The following is a 16,065-nucleotide window of genomic DNA, read 5'->3' as shown; positions in this document are numbered from 1 at the left end:
GATTGGATCCCCTGATTGCTTAGGGTCCACCAATCCTAATAACTAAATAGAGCAGAGGTCGAGCATGCGCTCTCCGACACTTACATTGAGAATGAATGGAGCAGAGGTGTGCATGCTCGAGCTTTGCCCCATTCATAGAGTCTTGGGATCAGCGGGTTATCTTCTGTTCTATGGATATGGGGTAAATTCCATTCTTGGTATAAACTCTTTAATTGACTCGATTTTGACTTAATTACTGTTCGATTTTCTCTGCAGCTAATAATATATATCAAAGAGGCACATGGTCCTCGGGTTCTATTAAATTTTGAGACAGAAGACAGAAATGATGCTTTTTTTTTAAGGAGTCCGTTGTGCTCACCCGGAGGAGTCCGTGGTCGGTGATCACCATTAGGAATTATCGGCTCTTCTTCATCTGTGCAGTTCAGTGTGAGAGGTGACCTCAGTGTCCTCACTGCCACAATATAGAGCAGATTGCATTAATACTCAGTTCACAGATTTTATTTGGCATCACGTCAGTATATACAGGGCGTCGTGGGGATTGTGTAGAGAAGTATTTAAAAATGTACTATACATATTAAATCTTGAATATTGATGTTTTCACAGTTTTGATCCCTTTATTATTTGCACCCGTTTGACTCTGATTAGGGATGCCACCAGGCGAACCTGGACTGATGTCAGGGTCCACCAGCCTTGGGAAGCCTATGTCTATCTGGGTGAATGTTCCTTGTAAGCCCAGAGTGAGATAAACAGACAGCCCACGGGTTTATTGCTGTCACTAGGACCACATATATATCTTGATCCAGGCATTATCATGGATAACATTAGAGTCTCTATAAGTTGTAGTTGTGTCTTTTGAGTTGCCTCAGGTTCCACGACATGGTGGCAAAAACTATTTCTGTAGCCCTTACAGTCACACTCACCAAGTTTTAGTTCACATGTTGCGTTTTTGCAGCCTTTTTTTTCCACTCCAAAAACCAGAACTGTGGCAGAAAAAATACTTTTCTGTTGCATTTTTACTTTTGTTTTTTTGCAGCACTTTTGCTTGCATTTTTCACAAAACGCTTTTTGCAAAAACGCTGAAAGAATTCATAAGATGTGACTTGGCAAGAATGCAGCGGGGCTCAAAATACTCTCAGAATAATAAAACTGTGTGTGCATGAGATTTTAGAAATCTCATTCATAATACTGGTACTGCATGTTAATATGCATATAAAATGCAACAAAAATGCTGCGAAACACCACATACCCTTACAATAAGTGATGTACTCCAGAGAGAAAGCGCACTGCAAATGTTTCTTTGCTTGATCATGCCACCTTCTTAAAGGGAATGTCCACTACTAGAAAACCCCTTCTCATTCTGAATGTTTGACCCTGTTAAAATAAAAGCACCTACACTCACATCAAGTGTCGGCACTCTCGTTCTCGGGGCTCATGTGCGGTTGTTACATCTGGTGAGCTCTGAGCCCAATCTGCGCTGGTGTTGCTGTCCCCACCTTCAGTCATATAAGTAATCAGGAGGAAGTGAGAGCTGCCTTTGGCCGCTCACTTCATCTTGTTTACTTGTAAGTCCGACAACAATCTCATGTGATCCCCGGGAAAGTGAGTGCCAACACCAATGGAACACTGCAGACACCGATGGAACACTGCCGACACCGATGGAAAACTGCCGACACCGATAGAACACTGCCGACACCGATGGAACACTGCCGACACCGATGGAACACTGCCGACACCGATGGAACACTGCCGACACCTATGGAACACTGCCGACACCGATGGAACACTGCCGACTCCTACGGAACACTGCCGACACCGATGGAACACTGCCAACACCGATAGAACACTGCCTACACCGATGGAACACTGCCGACACCAATGGAACACTGCCGACACCGATGGAACACTGCCGACACCTACGGAACACTGCCGACACCTACGGAACACTGCCGACACTGATGGAACACTGCCGACACCGATGGAACACTGCCGCCACCGATGGAAAACTGCCAACACCGATAGAACACTGCCGACACCGATGGAACACTGCCGACACCTACGGAACACTGCCGACACCTACGGAACACTGCCGACACCGATGGAACACTGCCGACACCTACGAAACACTGCCGACACCTACGGAACACTGCAGACACCTACGGAACACTGCCGACACCTACGGAACACTGCCGACACCGATGGAACACTGTCGACACCGATGGAACACTGCCGACACCTACGGAACACTGCCGACACCTACGGAACACTGCCGACACCTACGGAACACTGCCGACACCTACGGAACACTGTCGACACCGATGGAACACTGTCGACACCGATGGAACACTGCCGACACCGATGGAACACTGCCGACACCGATGGAACACTGCTGGCACCACAAGTGAGTATGTGTCTTTATTTTAATGGGAGCAAACATTCAGAATGAGAAGGATTTGTCCTAGTAGTAGTGGACAACCCCTTTAAGGTCCATATTTCTTACACTCCTCTGTTATCCATGCCTAAATGAGCACATGGACACCAGGGTGCCATCTCCTCTTTTTCCAGCATCCTCCAGGATATTCTGTACATATCTATTCCCCAGCTAATTACATTTAATTACATTTTTAATTGTCTATTACTTGGATAACCCCTTATTAAATACTGTATTCCTTAGCGAAAAATAAAAATAACAGAGATACTCACCTTCTGCACCATTCCAGCAATATTGGCACAGGGTATCTTGGTGCCGGTGTAACACCGTGCTGCAGTCAATCAGCGGCTGCAGTGCTCTCACTTCCCTTAGGATGTCAAAGTTTCATCCAAGGGAAGTTTGAACGAAGAAGCCCATTTGTGGCCATTGTTTGGCTGCAGTGCTCTCGTGGCATAACAATGTAATGTGAGTGCCAAGAAATCTGGCACCAACATCTCTGGAACGGTGCAGGCAGTGAGTATCTGCTATCTCTATTTTATACTGTGGAAAACAGTATGTAAGAAGGGGTTGTCCAAGTAGTGGACAACCCCTTTAACAAGATCAATCTAATATACCAAAAGATCCATTTTATCAATAATGTCTATTGTAGCAAAAACACTACCGTACTTACGTCTCTCTAGATCATGTGTATCTGAAAAAGACACAGATTAATGTAGATTAGAACATTACTATTAATTATTGAAAAATCATTGAAGAACAATTTTTACAGATTCAATTTATTTATTCTATTATATAAAGTTATTCCAGACTAATAATGGGAAATAATTTATTAGTGGTGATTCCTTTTCAGTATAAGTCAAACCTTGCTCCACACTGATGAGTGGCAAGCACCCTGAAACAGCTGTCTATAGAGGGGTCAGGAAGATAATGATCGACATTCATTAACATCCTTGGCAATTGGATTATTTTTTTCCAAAATGGCATTAGAACCTTGGGTCCTATTAGATTTTAAAAATAGCCTGTCACTTGTTATAAAGATGTACGTTTTTTCCCCCAGTTGTAAATAACGCTGTTCTTCTGAATCTGGGGTGGTTTTTCTTTTGTTCCTGAGCCTCTCCATTCCTGAGATATGGCCTCCTCTTCTCTGTCTGTAAATCTAGTCTTATTGCCAAGGGGGCATGAGATTTAAAAAGACTCCCATATAAAAAATGTGGAACACGCCCCATTGGCTAACAAGACAAGATTCATATACAGGGAATAGAGGGGCATATTTCAGGCACAGAGAGGCAAAAGAACAAAAAAAACCACCAGATTCCGGAGAACACCAGCATTTAAACCAGGAAAAAAAATACATATTTATGGCAAGTGACAGGTCCTGTTTAAGAAAATAATGAGTGGGCTATATCTAAGAGTGGCCTTGTGATCTCACCTGTAGGAATTTGATATTCATTGTCCCATGTAGCCATTTAGAGTAATTCCCCTGAAGAAGAAATCATAATGCATAAGACAAACTGGACCTCATCGTGTCATGAAGAAGACAGTGCTTTGTCAATGTAAGTTGGTTCGGCGGTCAGTTGGGTTTTACCATGGGTTTGGGTTTTACCAACCACCCGAGATCAGTGTTATTACTAGAGTCTGGCCAAATGTTTCTTCTATGATGAGCACTGCAGGAGAAATGTAGAATTATATGGAGGACCTTAATTGTCTACAATGTTTACGATCCTTGTCCAAACAATTCAGTGTTTCTGAGTGTTTCTCAGCTCTCTCTCATAGGAAGAGGTCCTCACTGGTGGTCTTCTCTATGTCTTACATATGCAAAGGGGCGCAAGGCTTTTAAAAGGGTGACAGAGCCAATATGTCAAAATAACATAAAAAACAAAAGTGATCAATGATCTTTCCTAATCTGAGGCTTTTTGGGTCAACTCTGCTTTCTACTTGCCGATCCCTCCTGACACACATAAATGACTGCTCAGCCAATCAAATGTAAGACTGGTGAAATTAAATCTGATGAAGATTGACTAAGCAATGGACCTCCCCTTCCTTGACCTGTGACCACGGGTGAAGTTACTGGTGACCTGTGCCGTTATACGCTATGTTATACTTTGCATATAATACTCAGTCTAATTTTATTGTGAGTTCTGCACTGTTTAGATTTTTGTTGTAAGATGCCAAAAACTGCTTGTATGCATAATTTAAAGAAGCAGAAGGGAAAAAGGAAACAGGTGATTGTTATATGCTTTATTTACTGGAATGTAGATATCCCCTATAAAAATGCAGCTAAAGATTTATACTCCTGAAAGTGATCCTGGAAGTCATATAATGCATGCAAAATTTTTGACGTTCTGGCAAGAAAATAAGGGTTTTAAAAAATCCTGTAGAAAATATTTGCACATGTAGTAAAATAAATATATGTAAGTAAGCCATGGCATAAATGCCTTATGTAATGACACGCGATGCGATGATGATCAGGCCAGACTGAACTGGAATTACTGCATTCCGGTATACTGTATGTTTAGATTCTAGTACCAGCAATTGTACTTTTTTTACGAGGAAATAATCTTTGTGTCTTCACAGAAAGAAGGGTGGTTTGTGAATAAACACTTATTTAGAATGAAAGTTAATATTGTAAAATTAACCAAATATACCCCAAAAATGGAACAGGGCAGGACAGTAGAGCAGTCTTCTCTCCGTGGAACTGATTCTCAAGAGCTCCCGCTGCAACACCGCTTCCACCGTCTACTCCACAGTCCAGTCTAGTCCGGGACTAAACTACCAGGCCACTCTTCAGACTTGCAGGGTAACTACAGTAGATATCAAATAATTATTTTCAGGTCCACAAAGATAAAGATCTCCCTTAACTCCATACAGGGTCTATCCACTGCCACTCCGGATTTGAGCACTCTCTCGCTCACTCAACACTGATTCCCTCACCAGGCTGACTATTCCCACAGTGCCATCAGAGCTAATGACTCCAGGCTGATGGAGGATATCTCACCTTCCAGAATCATCCCATGACCCATAACAGTCACTTGTTTAATTCACTAACTGCTCCATGACATCCACTTGGTAAAGCAGTCGCACTACTCCACTCTTCACTTGGTCAGCTCGGGATAGGTCCCAGTCATAACTGCCAACCTTCAGTTTACCATTGCCAAAGTCTCTCTTTGCAGGGTGAAAAACTTGCTTCCATTGTTGATTAGGGCCTATGTCATGCAAAAACTCAAGTCTAGCACCTCATGCAAGTAATCTGTACTCACTAATATGGTTTCCAAGCTTCTTCTTCTTTAATGGGTTCTCCACCACCCGCTCCTGATAGCGTTGCAGCCTACCGTCTGCTAGGCGTAAACATCGGGAGACTTCCTAGTGTATATATTTAATGGAAGAAAAAAACTTAGTGAGAAGAAAAACTAACATCCATAGAAGCCTAAATGGGAACTGTACTTCTAACAAACTTTACATGAATCAATAATATTTGTAAATATATCCTGGTGTTGGATTACCATCTACACTGCTCAGTACTGCTGTATAATTTCCTCTATACCTTTGATGCTCATGTCTGTGTGCTAGAAAAGGAAAAAGAGCAGGAATCCCTTTGTGTGTTTAATGTATGGGACACATCATAGCAGCTGTTCTCCAGCCACTAATTCACAGTCAATTGCAAATTAGAGATAGTGTGTGGGATGGAAACCAGGGAAAATACAGGACACAAGTCATTAACAATCAGAAATAATGTTAATCCTCATGTGCAGGTCATGAGACTCCCAATGATTGCTCAAAACACCAATCTGAAGTATGTAGCTCCTGCCGAAGTGGTCGCACAGACTCTATGGGTCTATACACCACTCCATGAAGGTAGTGTACGAACGAATAGAATATACAGCCCATACACTGCTTTGTTTGTACTCTCTCCTGCCAGAGCTGCACATTTGAGAGCAATGTTTTGAGCAATCATTGGCGGTTTCAGAACCCACACACCCACCAATCAACTTTGCAGCCCATATAATGTAAAAAAAAAGTTTTTAAAAGTGATAAGCACCCTTTAATTACTGTGTTTCCAAACCCTGTACTGTGACAACATTGTGTGCGTTATCTCTCTACTGTGACACCATTGTGCTTATTATCCCTGTACTGTGACATCACTGTGTTTATTATCCCTGTACTGTGACATCACAGTGTGTATTATCCCTGTACTGTGACATCACTGTGTTTATTATTTTTATACTGTGACATCACTGTGTGCGTTATCCCTCTACTGTGACATCACTGTGCTTATTATCCCTGTACTGTGACACCACTGTGCTTATTATCCCTGTACTGTGACATCACTGTGTATATTATCCCTGTACTGTGACATCACTGTATTATCCCTGTACTGTGACATCACTGTGCTTATTATCCCTGTACTGTGACATCACTGAATTATTCCTGTACTGTGACATCACTGTGTGTATTATCCCTGTACTGTGACATCACTGTGCTTATTATCCCTGTACTGTGACACCACTGTGCTTATTATCCCTGTACTGTGACACCACTGTGCTTATTATCCCTGTACTGTGACATCACTGTGCTTATTATCCCTGTACTGTGACACCACTGTGCTTATAATCCCTGTACTGTGACATTACTGTGTGTATTATCCCTGTACTGTGACATCACTGTGTGTATTATCTCTGTACTGTGACTTTACTGTGTGTATTAACACTGTACTGTGACAACACTGTGTGTATTATCTCTGTACTGTGACATCACTATTCATATTATCCCTGTACTGTGACATCACTGTGTGTATTATCCCTGTACTGTGACATCACTGTGCTCATTATCCCTGTACTGTGACATCACTGTGTATATTATCCCTGTACTGTGACATCACTGTGTATATTATCCCTGTACTGTGACATCACTGTGTGTATTATCTCTGTACTGTGACATCACTGTGCTTATTATCCCTGTACTGTGACAACACTGTGTATATTATCCCTGTACTGTGATATCACTGTGTGTATTATCCCTGTACTGTGACATCACTGTGTGTATTATCTCTGTACTGTGACAACACTGTGCTTATTATCCCTGTACTGTGACATCACTGTGTATATTATCCATGTACTGTGACATCACTGTGCTTATTATTTCTGTACGGTGACATCACTGTGTGTATAATCCCAGTATTGTGACATCACTGTGCTTAATATCTCTGTACTGTGACATCACTGTGTGTATTATTCCTGTACTGTGACATCACTGTGCTTATTTTCCCTGTACTGTGACATCACTGTGTATATTATCCATGTACTGTGACATCACTGTGCTTATTATTTCTGTACGGTGACATCACTGTGTGTATAATCCCTGTATTGTGACATCACTGTGCTTAATATCTCTGTACTGTGACATCACTGTGTGTATTATCCCTGTACTGTGATATCACTGTGTAGATTATCCCTGTACTGTGACATCACTGTGTAGATTATCCCTGTACTATGACATCACTGAGCTCGTTATCTCTGTACTGTGACGTCACTGTGCTTATTATCTCTGTACTGTGACATCACTGTCCTTATTATCCCTGTACTGTGACATCACTGTGTATATTATAACTGTACTGTGACATCACTGTGCTTATTATCCCTGTACTGTGATATCACTGTGTATAGTATTCCTGTACTGTGACATCGCTGTGTTTATTATCCCTGTACTGTGACATCACTGTGTGTATTATCCCTGTACTGTGACATCACTGTGTATATTATCCCTTTACTGTGACATCACTGTGTATATTATCCCTGTACTGTGATATCACTGTGCTTATTATCCCTGTACTGTGACATCACTGTGTGTATTATCCCTGTACTGTGACATCACTGTGTTTATTATCTCTGCCCTGTGACATCACTGTGCTTTTTATCCCTGTACTGTGACATCACTATGTATATTATCCCTGTACTGTGACATCACTGTGCTTTTTATCCCTGTACTGTGACATCACTGTGTATATTATCCCTGTACTGTGACATCACTGTGTATATTATCCCAGTACTGTGACATCATTGTGTATATTATCCCTGTACTGTGACATCACTGTGTGTATTATCCCTGTACTGTGACATCACTGTGTGTATTATCCCTGTACTGTGACATTACTGTGTGCATTACCCCTGCACTGTGACATCACTGTGTATATTATCCCTGTACTGTGACATCACTGTGTTTATTATCCCTGTACTGTGACATCACTGTGTGTATTATCCCTGTACTGTGACACCACTGTGCTTATTATCTCTGTACTGTGACACCACTGTGCTTATTATCCCTGTACTGTGACATCACTGTGCTTATTATCCCTGTACTGTGACACCACTGTGCTTATTATCCCTGTACTGTGACATTACTGTGTGTATTATCCCTGTACTGTGACATCACTGTGTGTATTATCTCTGTACTGTGACTTTACTGTGTGTATTAACACTGTACTGTGACAACACTGTGTGTATTATCTCTGTACTGTGACATCACTATTCATATTATCCCTGTACTGTGACATCACTGTGTGTATTATCCCTGTACTGTGACATCACTGTGCTCATTATCCCTGTACTGTGACATCACTGTGTATATTATCCCTGTACTGTGACATCACTGTGCTCATTATCCCTGTACTGTGACATCACTGTGTATATTATCCCTGTACTGTGACATTACTGTGTGTATTATCCCTGTACTGTGACATCACTGTGTGTATTATCTCTGTACTGTGACTTTACTGTGTGTATTAACACTGTACTGTGACAACACTGTGTGTATTATCTCTGTACTGTGACATCACTATTCATATTATCCCTGTACTGTGACATCACTGTGTGTATTATCCCTGTACTGTGACATCACTGTGCTTATTATCCCTGTACTGTGACAACACTGTGTATATTATCCCTGTACTGTGATATCACTGTGTGTATTATCCCTGTACTGTGACATCACTGTGTGTATTATCTCTGTACTGTGACAACACTGTGCTTATTATCCCTGTACTGTGACATCACTGTGTATATTATCCATGTACTGTGACATCACTGTGCTTATTATTTCTGTACGATGACATCACTGTGTGTATAATCCCTGTATTGTGACATCACTGTGCTTAATATCTCTGTACTGTGACATCACTGTGTGTATTATTCCTGTACTGTGACATCACTGTGCTTATTTTGCCTGTACTGTGACATCACTGTGTATATTATCCATGTACTGTGACATCACTGTGCTTATTATTTCTGTACGGTGACATCACTGTGTGTATAATCCCTGTATTGTGACATCACTGTGCTTAATATCTCTGTACTGTGACATCACTGTGTGTATTATCCCTGTACTGTGATATCACTGTGCTTATTATCCCTGTACTGTGACATCACTGTGTAGATTATCCCTGTACTGTGACATCACTGTGTAGATTATCCCTGTACTGTGACATCACTGAGCTCGTTATCTCTGTACTGTGACGTCACTGTGCTTATTATCTCTGTACTGTGACATCACTGTCCTTATTATCCCTGTACTGTGACATCACTGTGTATATTATCCCTGTACTGTGACATCACTGTGCTTATTATCCCTGAACTGTGACATCGCTGTGTTTAGTATTCCTGTACTGTGACATCGCTGTGTTTATTATCCCTGTACTGTAACATCGCTGTGTTTATTATCCCTGTACTGTGACATCACTGTGTGTATTATCCCTTTACTGTGACATCACTGTGTATATTATCCCTGTACTGTGATATCACTGTGCTTATTATCCCTGTACTGTGACATCACTGTGTGTATTATCCCTGTACTGTGACATCACTGTGTTTATTATCTCTGCACTGTGACATCACTGTGCTTTTTATCCCTGTACTGTGACATCACTATGTATATTATCCCTGTACTGTGACATCACTGTGCTTTTTATCCCTGTACTGTGACATCACTGTGTATATTATCCCTGTACTGTGACATCACTGTGCTTATTATCTCTGTACGGTGACATGACTGTGAGTATAATCCTTGTACTGTGACATCACTGTGCTTATTGTCTCTGTACTGTGACATCACTGTGTGTATTATTCCTGTACTGTGACATCACTGTGCTTATTTTCCCTGTACTGTGACAACATTGTGTGTATTATCCCTGTACTGTGACATCACTGTTTATTATCTCTGCAAAGTGACATCACTGGGCTTTTTATCCCTGTACTGTGACATCACTATGTATATTATCCCTGTACTGTGACATCACTGTGCTTTTTATCCCTGTACTGTGACATCACTGTGTATATTATCCCTGTACTGTGACATCACTGTGTATATTATCCCAGTACTGTGATATCACTGTGTATATTATCCCTGTACTGTGACATCACTGTGTGTATTATCCCTGTACTGTGACATCACTGTGTGTATTATCCCTGTACTGTGACATTACTGTGTGCATTACCCCTGCACTGTGACATCACTTTGTATATTATCCCTGTACTGTGACATCACTGTGCTTATTATCTCTGTACTGTGACATCACTGTGTTTATTATCCCTGTACTGTGACATCACTGTGTGTATTATCCCTGTACTGTGACATCACTGTGTGTATTATCCTGTACTGTGACATCACTGTGTGTATTATCTCTGTACTGTGACATCACTGTGCTTCTTATCCCTGTATTGTGATATCACTGTGTGTATGATCCCTGTACTGTGACATCATTGTGTGTATTATCTCTGTACTGTGACACCACTGTGCTTATTATCACTGTACTGTGACATCACTGTGTATATTATCCCTGTGCTGTGACATCACTGTGCTTATTATCTCTGTACGGTGACATGACTGTGTGTATAATCCCTGTACTGTGACATCACTGTGCTTATTGTCTCTGTACTGTGACATCACTGTGTGTATTATTCCTGTACTGTGACATCACTGTGTGTATTATTCCTGTACTGTGACATCACTGTGCTTATTTTCCCTGTACTGTGACATCATTGTGTGTATTATCCCTGTACTGTGACATCACTGTGCTTATTATCCATGTACTGTGACATCACTGGGTATCTTATCCCTCTACTGTGACATCACTGTGCTTATTATTCCTGTACTGTGACATCGCTGTGTTTAATATTCCTGCACTGTGACATCGCTGTGTTTAGTGTTCTTGTAATGTTACATCGCTGTGTTTATTATCCCTGTACTGTGACATCGCTGTGTTTATTATCCCTATACTGTGACATCACTGTGTTTATTATCCCTTTACTGTGACATTACTGTGTGTATTATCCCTGTACTGTGACATCACTGTGTGTATTTTCCCTGTACTGTGACATCACTGTGTTTATTATCCCTGTACTGTGACATCACAGTGTGTTTTATCCCTGTACTGTGACATCACTGTGTTTATTATCCCTGTACTGTGACATCACTGTGTATATTATCCCTGTACTGTGACATCACTGTGTGTATTATCCCTGTACTGTGATATCACTGTGCTTATTATCCCTGTACTGTGACATCATTGTGTATATTATCCCTGTACTGTGACATCACTGTGTATATTATCCCTGTACTGTGACATCACTGTGCTTATTTTCCCTGTACTGTGACATCATTGTGTGTATTATCCCTGTACTGTGACATCACTGTGTTTATTATCTCTGCACTGTGACATCACTGTGTATATTATCCCAGTACTGTGACATCACTGTGCATATTATCCCTGTACTGTGACATCACTGTGTATATTATCCCTGTACTGTGACATCACTGTGTGTATTATTCCTGTACTGTGACATCACTGTGTGTATTATCCTGTACTGTGACATCACTGTGTGTATTATCTCTGTACTGTGACATCACTGTGCTTCTTATCCCTGTATTGTGATATCACTGAGTGTATTATCCCTGTACTGTGACATCATTGTGTGTATTATCTCTGCACTGTGACACCACTGTGCTTATTATCCCTGTATTGTGACATCACTGTGTATATTATCCCTGTACTGTGACATCACTGTGCTTATTATCTCTGTACGGTGACATGACTGTGTGTATAATCCCTGTACTGTGACATCACTGTGCTTATTGTCTCTGTACTGTGACATCACTGTGTGTATTATTCCTGTACTGTGACATCACTGTGCTTATTTTCCCTGTACTGTGACATCATTGTGTGTATTATCCCTGTACTGTGATATCATTGTGCTTATTATCCCTGTACTGTGACATCACTGTGTATCTTATCCCTCTACTGTGACATCACTGTGTTTAGTATTCCTGTACTGTGACATCACTGTGTTTAATATTCCTGCACTGTGACATCACTGTGTTTAGTGTTCTTGTACTGTTACATCGCTGTGTTTATTATCCCTGTACTATGACATCGCTGTGTTTATTATCCCTGTACTGTGACATCACTGTGTGTATTATCCCTGTACTGTGACATCACTGTGTATATTATCCCTGTACTGTGACATCACTGTGTGTATTATCCCTGTACTGTGACATCACTGTGCCTATTATCCCTGTACTGTGACATCACTGTGTATATTATCCCTGTACTGTGACATCACTGTGATTATTATCCCTGTACTGTGACATCACTGTGTGTATTTTCCCTGTATTGTGACATCACTGTGTGTATTATCCCTGTACTGTGACATCACTGTTTGTATTATCTCTGTACTATGACATCACTGTGTATATTATCCCTGTACTGTGACATCACTGTGTGTATTATCCCTGTACTGTGACAACACTGTGTGTGTTATCCCTGTACTGTGACATCACTGTGTATATTATCCCTGTACTGTGACATCACTGTGTGTATTATCTCTGTACTGTGACATCACTGTGCTTATTATCCCTGTACTGTGACATCACTGTGCTTATTATCCCTGTACTGTGATATCACTGTGTATATTATCCCTGTACTGTGACATCACTGTGTATATTGTCCCTGTACTTTGACATCACTGTGTGTATTATCTCTGTACTGTGACATTACTGCGCTTATTATCCCTATACTGTGACATCACTGTGCTTATTATCCCTGTACTGTGACATCACTGTGTATATTATCCATGTATTGTGACATCACTGTGTGTATTATCTCTGTACTGTGACATCACTGTGCTTATTAAACCTATACTGTGACATCACTGTGTATATTATCCCTGTACTGTGATATCACTGTGTATTATCCCTGTACTGTGACATCACTGTGTGTATTATCTCTGTACTGTGACACCACTGTGCTTATTATCCCTGCACTGTGACATCACTATGTATATTATCCCTGTACTGTGACATCACTGTGCTTATTATCTCTGTACTGTGACATCACTGTGTGTATAATCCCTGTATTGTGATATCACTGTGATTATTATCTCTGTACTGTGACATCACTGTGTGTATTATTCCTCTACTGTTACATCACTGTGCTTATTATCCCTGTACTGTGACATCACTGTGTATATTATCCCTGTACTGTGACATCACTGTGCTTATTATCCCTGTATTGTGACATCACTGTGTTTAGTATTCCAGTATTGTGACATCACTGTGTTTAGTATTCCTGTACTGTGACATCACTGTGTGTATTATCTCTGTACTGTGACATCACTGTGTTTAGTATTCCTGTACTGTGACAACATTTTGTTTATTATCCTTGTACTGTGACATCACTGTGTATATTATCCCTGTATTGTGACATCACTGTGTGTATTATTCCTGTACTGTGACACCACTGTGCTTATTATCCCTGTACTGTGACATCAGTGTATATTATCCCTGTACTGTGACATCACTGTGTTTAGTATTCCTGTATTGTGACATCGCTGTGTTTATTATCCCTGTACTGTGACATCACTGTGTGTATAATCCCTGTACTGTGACATCACTGTGTTTATTATCCCTGAACTGTGACATCACTGTGTGTATTATCCCTGTACTGTGACATCACTGTGTATATTAGCCCTGTACTGTGATATCACTGTGCTTATTATCCCTGTACTGTGACATCACTGTGTATATTATCCCTGTACTGTGACATCACTGTGTGTATTATCCATGTACTGTGACATCACTGTGTGTATTTTCTCTGTACTGTGACATCACTGTGCTTATTATCCCTGTACTGTGACATCCCTGTGTATAGTATCCCTGTACTGTGACATCACTGTGTGTATTATCCCTGTACTGAGACATCACTGTGTGTATTATCCCTGTACTGTGACATCACTGTGTGTATTACCCCTGTACTGTGACATCACTGTGTATATTATCCTTGTACTGTGACATCACTGTGTGTACTATCTCTGTACTGTGACATCACTGTGCTTATTATCACTGTACTGTGACATCACTCTGCTTATTATCCCTGTACTGTGACATCACTGTGTATATTATCCCTGTACTGTGACATCACTGTGTATATTATCCCTCTACTGTGACTCCATTGTGCTTATTATCTCTGTACTGTAACATCACTGTGTGTATTATCTCTGTACTGTGACTTCAATGTGTATATTAACACTGTACTGTGACAACACTGTGTGTATTATCTCTGTACTGTGACATCACTATGCTTATTATCCCTGTACTGTGACATCACTGTGTGTATTATCCCTGTACTATGACATCACTGTGCTCATTACCCTGTACTGTGACATCACTGTGTATATTATCCCTTTACTGTGACATCACTGTGTGTATTATCCCTGTACTGACATCATTGTGTATAGTATTCCTGTACTGTGACATCGCTGTGTTTATTATCCCTGTACTGTGACATCACTGTGCTTTTTATCCCTGTACTGTGACATCACTGTGTATATTATCCCTGTACTGTGACATCACTGTGCTCATTATCACTGTACTGTGACATCACTGTGTATATTATCCCTGTACTGTGACATCACTGTGTATATTATCCCTGTACTGTGACATCACTGTGTGTATTATCTCTGTACTGTGACATCACTGTGCTTATTATCCCTGTACTGTGACAACACTGTGTATATCATCCCTGTACTGTGATATCACTGTGTGTATTATCCCTGTACTGTGACATCACTGTGTGTATTATCTCTGTACTGTGACAACACTGTGCTTATTATCCCTGTACTGTGACATCACTGTGTATATTATCCATGTACTGTGACATCACTGTGCTTATTATTTCTGTACGGTGACATCACTGTGTGTATAATCCCAGTATTGTGACATCACTGTGCTTAATATCTCTGTACTGTGACATCACTGTGTGTATTATTCCTGTACTGTGACATCACTGTGCTTATTTTCCCTGTACTGTGACATCACTGTGTATATTATCCCTGTACTGTGACATCACTGTGTATATTATCCCTGTACTGTGACATCACTGTGTGTATTATCCATGTACTGTGACATCACTGTGTGTATTTTCTCTGTACTGTGACATCACTGTGCTTATTATCCCTGTACTGTGACATCCCTGTGTATAGTATCCCTGTACTGTGACATCACTGTGTGTATTATCCCTGTACTGAGACATCACTGTGTGTATTATCCCTGTACTGTGACATCACTGTGTATATTACCCCTGTACTGTGACATCA

General features: G+C 40.8%; 1 protein-coding gene across 2 annotated transcripts in view; it reads right to left on the bottom strand.

The window, feature by feature from the left end:
* The window catches only part of LOC141172859 (uncharacterized), a 91,770-nt gene that overhangs the window by 18,155 nt on the left and 57,550 nt on the right, over nucleotides 1-16,065 (bottom strand). For both annotated transcript variants that reach the window (XM_073657471.1, XM_073657462.1), the window contains exons 2-6: nucleotides 5,686-5,788; nucleotides 5,074-5,229; nucleotides 3,858-3,908; nucleotides 3,099-3,119; nucleotides 359-451 (exon numbers count right to left, since the gene is read on the bottom strand). In XM_073657471.1, the coding sequence (XP_073513572.1) occupies nucleotides 359-451; nucleotides 3,099-3,119; nucleotides 3,858-3,894 (151 nt within the window). In that variant the 5' untranslated portion in view covers nucleotides 3,895-3,908; nucleotides 5,074-5,229; nucleotides 5,686-5,788. The remainder of the gene's footprint in view (nucleotides 1-358; nucleotides 452-3,098; nucleotides 3,120-3,857; nucleotides 3,909-5,073; nucleotides 5,230-5,685; nucleotides 5,789-16,065) is intronic.

The sequence above is a fragment of the Phyllobates terribilis genome, unplaced genomic scaffold, assembly GCF_046119375.1.
Source record: "Phyllobates terribilis strain yellow unplaced genomic scaffold, ASM4611937v1 Scaffold_1__5_contigs__length_1240528914, whole genome shotgun sequence".
Classification (NCBI taxonomy): domain Eukaryota; kingdom Metazoa; phylum Chordata; class Amphibia; order Anura; family Dendrobatidae; genus Phyllobates; species Phyllobates terribilis.
This window is presented reverse-complemented; position numbering and strand designations above follow the sequence as displayed.